This window comes from Myotis davidii, unplaced genomic scaffold (genome assembly GCF_000327345.1).
Source record: "Myotis davidii unplaced genomic scaffold, ASM32734v1 scaffold518, whole genome shotgun sequence".
NCBI classification, from domain to species: domain Eukaryota; kingdom Metazoa; phylum Chordata; class Mammalia; order Chiroptera; family Vespertilionidae; genus Myotis; species Myotis davidii.
Window position 1 is genome coordinate 283,488 of NW_006289828.1, and position 7,434 is coordinate 290,921.

General features: G+C 39.6%; 1 protein-coding gene across 1 annotated transcript; it reads left to right on the forward strand.

The window, feature by feature from the left end:
- Positions 1 to 576: 576 nt before the first annotated feature.
- LOC102773526 (olfactory receptor 10A7) lies at positions 577 to 1,527 on the forward strand. Its single transcript, XM_006762688.1, has one exon. The coding sequence runs from the start codon at positions 577 to 579 to the stop codon at positions 1,525 to 1,527; it is 951 nt and encodes a 316-aa protein (XP_006762751.1).
- Positions 1,528 to 7,434: the final 5,907 nt, after the last annotated feature.

Consider the following 7,434-nt stretch of genomic DNA (forward strand, 5'->3'; position numbering starts at 1 on the left):
TTATATATGTTTACTTGTTTGCTTCTCTTTACTTACTGTTTCTCTCATATGTACATATATGTGTGTGCATGTTTATGTATATATGTATGTATATAGTGGATGATGGTATTAAGTATAACCCATTCAATAAAAACTTTTAACTCATATAATCAAGCATTAGAAAAGTCAAACCATCCCATAATTTATCTTTTTGCACCCTGGATTTATCTTTAATATAATAGTTTAAAATAAAATAATATAATAAAAGTAGTAGATGATTCTATTTTGATTATTTTCTAACTCTTTCTACTTAATTCTGAAAAATAGCATGGCTCTGATGAAGAATATGCTCTGTAAACCATGACCCCTGTTGAGAGAAAAACTCATGTAGGTGATAAGCAATTAGTAGAACTCATGCAAAGTATTTCTTTTTCAGTGATTTTTATCTTATTGTAAACATTCTCTCTGCTTCAAAGAAATAGAATGGTAAGGCACCTGAAAACAGAGATATGTGTATGGACTTTATTGATATTTTTGAAATTATATCTACATATCTTTCGGTGCATATACTTTGATGCTTAGAAACTAGTTTAAGACATGATTTGTGAAAATCACACCAGAGTCGCTGAATTTATTCTTCTCGGTTTTACAAACAACCCCGAGAAGCAAATTTCTCTCTTTGTTTTGTTCCTGGTCATCTACACAGTCACTTTTTTGGGAAATTTCCTTATTGTCACAGTTACCAGTGTGGATCCTGCTCTTCGAACACCCATGTACTTCTTTCTTCGAAACCTATCACTTCTTGAAGTCTGTTTCACCTTGGTCATGATGCCGAAGATGCTGGTAGACCTGGTGTCCTCAAGGAAAACCATCTCTTTTGTAGGCTGTGGTACCCAGATGTACTTCTTCTTCTTCTTTGGGAGCTCTGAATGTTTCCTCCTTTCTATGATGGCTTATGATCGCTTTGTGGCCATCTGTAACCCTCTTCGTTATTCAGTCATAATGAATAGGTCTCTATGCTTGTGGATGGCTGTAGGCTGTTGGATGTCTGGTGTTCCTGTCTCTATGCTACAGACAGCTTGGATGATGGCCCTTCCTTTCTGTGGGCCAAACACGATAGACCACTTTTTTTGTGATGGCCCCTCAGTGTTGAAACTAGTCACTCAGGATACAACCAAATATGAAATGCAAGCACTTGCTTCCACACTGCTATTTATTATGCTTCCATTTTCCCTCATTTTGGTCTCCTACGTCCGTATTATCTCAACCATCGTAAGGATGCCCTCAGCGACTGGTCGCCAGAAGGCATTCTCCACTTGTTTATCACATATTATTGTGGTATCCCTTTTCTATGGAACAGCCAGCTTGACCTACCTACGGCCCAAATCCAGCCAATCCCCGGAGAGCAAGAAATTAGTGTCATTGTCCTACACTGTCATCACTCCTATGTTAAACCCCATCATCTACAGCCTAAGGAACAATGAAGTGAAGGGGGCAGTTAAGAGGACATTCACTAGAAAAGTCTTGCAAAAGTTAAATATGTTTTGAGTTATCTTATGGTGTAGTGTTGTTTCTAAACAAAGTAAGGGCAGCAGAACCCATAAACAAAAGCATAAAAGGAGTGGAATATTTGCTGTTATTTTGTCAGTGCCACTATGATGGGTGGATCACTGTGCCCAGTCAGAGTCTCAGAAAGAAATAGATGGTAGTCTCAAATTGTGATAATTTAGATAATTTTTACGAGGGGACAATTTATAAATTGGGGGACAGGTTTAGATAATTGTCACACAATTAATATGATGGAAATTCCATTTCTTGATCTCAAGGGGCAAGGTGAAGGAGTTGTAAGTGGAACCTGGATAATGTTAAAATTATAAGAAAAAGCCATCTACCAGGAGCTCTGTTCATTAGTAAAGGAAGACAATCATGCCAGCTTTATTCTACTTTCTTTTAAATCTATTGCTAGTGCCTGCTCTTGATCAAACCAAATCTGATACAAAAGGCAAGAATGTCTGTGAATGAATTATAAATAGGCCAGCCTTCTGGGGCACAGATCAGGATGGAAAGAGTTATGAAGGGTAAATGAAAATAACCACCACAAACCACTATATATTTTGCAGCTAATATGGTGCAAAGGTCAATTATGTAATGCGTTGTAAGTGACTTTTAAAAGATATATTGAAAGGTGAAGCTTTGTATTTGGCAAGAATTCATGGTGCAAATTCTTTATATGGTTGCTTGTTTAAATGAGGTTATTAATAAAATTACCATAGTATTAATGTTTGGTGACATGATTCTAGGCCTCTTTGATCATTGGCTAAATCAGCTATTAGTTTATATTCATCAGCTCTTACTTCTTAGAATTTAAACAACAAACATTTTCTTGACACTGTAGGAAAAGCAATAGAGTAATGATAGTAACCAACAGTTTTTATGGAGGCACTGCCTTTAAAAAATACCTTTGTAATGACTCAAGAGAGATCTTATTATACATTTATTTTTCATAAAAGACAAATTATGATCAGAATATTTAAGTAACTTGACAAGGTAAAGAGTTGAGAGGTGACCACAAGAATTTGAATTTAGGCCCTAATAAATTTGAAATCCAATATTTTAACCTCTTAAAAATATCTAGTCATATTTTCATTATGGTATAGCACCACTTATATGGGAATTTGGTTTTTAAGGCCTTAAAGGACCTTAAAACAACAGAAAAGACAAAATGACATTGAATCAAGTTTAATTTTGGAAAATCTTATTTTTAGTAGCATAAGGATACATTGGCTTGAATATGGCAACTTACATATAACTAGATGCCCAGTGCATGAATTTGTGCATGCATAGTGTCCAACAGGCCCGCTCTGATGAGGGCCCATTGGGGGTAGTGCCGGCTGAGGGGAGGAGCTGTGGGAGGGTTCCAGGGCATGTCCAGCCCATCTTGCTCAGTCCTAATCACCTGGACCCCAGCAGCAAACTAAACTACTGGTCAGAGCGTCTGCCCTCTAGTGGTCAGTGCACATCATAGTGAGCGGTTGAGCAGCCTTAGCATATCATTAGCATATTATACTTTGATTGGTTGAATGGATGACCAGACAACTGTACACAGCATATTAGGTTTTTATTATATAGGACTAGAGGCCTAATGCACAAAAAATCATGCAAGAGTAGACCTTCCTTCCATTGGTGGCCGGCACTGGCTTCCCTCCATCACCCAGGACCTGTGCTGCCAGCACTGGCTTCCCTCTGGCACCCAGAACCCAGGATGCTTCCATCCTCCAGCCACTGTCAGGCACCCAGTACTTGGGCTGGCTTCCCTCTGGCCCCAGCTTCATCAGGAAGGACATCCAGAATGATGTCCAGAAGATGTCCAGTCTAATTAGCATATTACCCTTTTGTTATTATAGGTGACTAGAGACCCAGTGCATGAAAATTCATGCACTGGAGAGTTGTCCCTCAGCCCGGCCTGCCCCCTCTCATAGTCTGGGAGCCCTTAGGGGCAGGAGGCGACCCAGTGATCAGGGGAAAGCAATGCCCCATTACACCTCTGCTACTGCCACTGCCGGCAGCGAAAGCCTTGGCTGGCCCTGGTTACCTAAGTCTCAGGCAGCCCTGGGCAGCTGGGCAGCTGGCATCTGAGGCTTGCCTGTGCCTCAGGTTGGCCCTGAGCAGCTGGGCAGCTGCCATCCTAGGCTTGCCTGCACCTCAGGCCAGGCCTGGGTGGCGAAGTGGCTGAGAGACCTGGGGAACTTCAGAGGCAGGCATGTGGAGCATCTGGGCCCACCTGGGGTTGGACCCAGCCTTGCCATGCACCTGCCACCCCAGTGGGGCTGAGAGGACTGGGCACCACTATCTTGTGGCTGTGGGCACTGTCATCTTTGAGGGTGTGACAGTCAATTAATATATTCCCTCCTTATTGGCTGTGGTGCCTCCATCTTTGCAATGGCATGAGGGTCAATTAGAATATTCCCTCTTTATTAGATAGGATATCTGTTATAAGCTTTCATTAGCCAATGTTTATCTTAATTGTATAAATTTTATTTAAATCTTAACCACCCTCCAACATTGTTTGTCAATTTTCAGGAAAATTTTAAAAGAATCAGAACTTGTGATGACTATTTTAATTTAATTATGATTTCTTAAGGTTTATAACCATTGATTGGAATTTGGGATTAAACTATGTGTTTCTGTAAGTATTTTTATAATGGCCATTTATTAATTAATGTTTTAAAATTAAATTTATTGGGGTGACATTGGTTAATAAGATCATTTAGGTTTCACATGTATATTTCCATGACACAAGATCTGTATATTGTATTGTGTGCCTTCCAGTCAAATCATCATCTGTCACCATATATTTGTTCCTATTCCCACTTCTTTCTACTTCCAGGCAGATTAAAGTTATAATACCTGTCTCTCTGGTACTTCAGTTAGTCTATGAAATATCACTTCACATTATATCTAATAGCATGACTATCATTGGTCTCTGAATTCTGAACCTCAGATAGTGCAATAAAGCTTTTTTTAAAATTAGGTCTTAACAAAGTAACACAGCTTCTTAAATACAGTACAACTTATTTCTGAAGAGAGCTTCTATTTGAAATGCTCTAGTTAGGTAAGCTGAATAATAAATAAGACATAAAAATATGACCTCTATTTTGTTGACTAGTCACTAAATTACAGGCACTAGTAGGTGTTTTATATATGTAATTCTGAGAACTACAGTATAATATATAGTTATTATTAGCATTATGCATACGAGCAAAATAGTTTTCATTATTTCAATTGAGGAGTAATTAATTATGTAATGATTAGTAAAGGATTTCTAGTAGTATTGATTAGAAGCAATGATTAATAATAGAGGAGAAAAATAATACATGAAAATAGATCAAGAAAAATGGAGAAATGAACAAAATTAATATTCTTCTTAATATATGCTTAAGTTGGAATCTTAAAGAAAACAATTAAAAAGTTTATCCTAGAAATGTTAGGTATAAGTACCTATAATTGAATATGGAAGTGTAAAATAACAATGTAAAAGGAATATGGATAGGAGAAAACCTAGATGACAGTGTAGGTAAATGCCTGTACTCACTGCCTCCCACATCAAAATTACAAATAAAATACAGAACAATTTTCATACAGAACCACCTGAAAGCTGAATGAATGGAAGTCCTACAACTAGAGAAGTAAAGAAGAAAGCACATTGAGACTAGTAGGAGGGGTGGGAAGCTGGACCAGTAACCATGTGTGCCACTTTTTTAATCAGGAGGGAGATCTTCTCTGCAGAGGCCCCCTGTGAGGAGCAAGGGGGCCCAGTCCAACATCAGACCCCCAGCCCACGGTCCCAGAGCTTGGAAAAGAAGATCCTGTGACTATAAGCTATAAAAAACAGTGGGAATTGAGGCTTATTGACATGTAGGCTGCTGGAGACGCAGCTGTTCCTTTTAAAAGACAGGTGCAACTTACTGACTTTCAGTAAGTTAAAATATTATTTTATTTTATTTTCCTCATAAAAACAGGAGTGCCCCCGGACCTGGGAGTTAACTGTGGGAAACAGTTTATTGTCTTCACTATCTGATAAACATAGACAGAGAACCCCCCTGAAGGCTGGGTGCCTTTGAAGCCCTATCAAATGTTGGAGCTAGGCGCCACCTCTGTTTGTCCAGACAGTGGTAGCTGAAACTACTCCCCCATTTATTATTATGTAAATCCTTGCTAATGGGCTAGTCTGCCTGTTGCAGGGGTTCACCTGCCTAAGGGCTGTGCTATGGGTGCATCCCAGATCAATAAAAGCTTGGTGAGGCCTGAGCACGGGTGGAAGTCCCTCAGGACTTTCCCGCCTGGTCCCCCAATATTTCCAAATTATCTCTTGTCTTTTCATTTTCATTTGCATGCGGCTCTGCTTCCAGTTCCTGAACCCTGACCCAAGTGGGACGTGGGAGGGAAACACTCGACAGTCAACCTTGGAATGCGGCCCATTATTATTCAAGAACTACCCATTATTATGGCGATACTAATCCTATTGCCCAAACCTGGCTGTATATTTTCACCATTTTTTAAAGAAAAACAGACCTGGGTTTATTCTATAGCATCATGAAGAGATGGGGCTCAGACCAAGAGGCCACCCAAAATTGGGCAGGGGGTACCTTCTCTTAAACTGGCCTTTTTCTCCTCACGGGTACAGAAATCCCAGATGCATCCCTAAATTGTGAGAAATGTCTCATTCGTTCCAATTTTAATGACAGACTGTGAAATAAAAACATGGCGAACATGAGACTTTTAATAACACTCCCGGGAGTGGGCGTCCATTTTACAAGATCACTAAAAGACTAGCAAATTAATGGGCTGGGGCTTTTTTTTTTAGCTACTTCCCTTTGACTAAGGAATTTTCCTACAACCTGTGTTATCAGCCACGTATACCACTCATATTCTTCCTCCCCACCCCCACATTCTGTTTGCTCTGGGGAAATTTTGTAATGGTCTGGCCATCTACTGTTTCTTTTCTATTAAATTAAATTAAAGGCATGCTTAATAAACTAACAATAAACACATCAAACCAAACAAAAAGGACAGATAAAACAACAATCAACGGACAAGCACCCGTAACACATAGACAAGACTTAATAAAGCAGAGTTATTTTCTTGGATCTTTCAGATATTTTATATTGCCTGGGACTTACAGGCAGAATGCAGCCTAGTTCTCAGCCTGTTCACAGATTTATCATATTCTGCTCTCCATAGCATTGACTGCCCGTCCCAAGTTGTCTTATGGTAATTTTCAGACAATGCATTAAAGAGTCCTTTTGTAAAAGGATTGTTAGCCCTATTTTATCTAGCTGTTGAGCCTTTCCACACTAGAGGATGAGCATCTGGGGCCTTAGGTATTACAGACTTGTGATCCCAAATACGAATTGGGCATAATGCAGTTCAAACAAGAACCCACATATTTAAAGACAACAAGGGCACTTGTCTTCCTTGAGCCTGATTTAAGAAAGTACCTTTTGACACCTTAATTCCTTTATCCTTGAGCATGCAAGCTAAAAATTTACAATGATGTTTTTGCCTTTTTCTCAAATTTTTCTCCATTATAGCCTGACTGAAATAAAAGACATTCCTCATCAACTTAAGGTTTGCGAATCTGAGCTGGCACAGGCTTTGTGCGTGGGAAATTTCCCCACCTTTTTGGTGAACCTCCCACCTTTCCAGTGAATTTCCTTTATTCTTCCTTTTTAATTTTTATTGATTGATTGATTGATTAAGGTATATATGTGTACTTATCTCCCCATTGCCCCCCCCCCCACTCATGACTCATATCCTCACTCCACTGGTATCTATGTCCATTGGTTATGCTTATAGGCATGTATACAAGACCTTTGGTTGATCTCTTACCCCTCCCATCTTCTCTTTCTACCCCCCCCCCCCCCCCCCCCCCCCCCACGGGCACACAGACATCAG

Bases quoted from the DNA above. Each gene is read 5' to 3' on its own strand.
- LOC102773526 (XM_006762688.1), top strand. From the start codon at position 577: ATGATTTGTGAAAATCACACCAGAGTCGCTGAATTTATTCTTCTCGGT.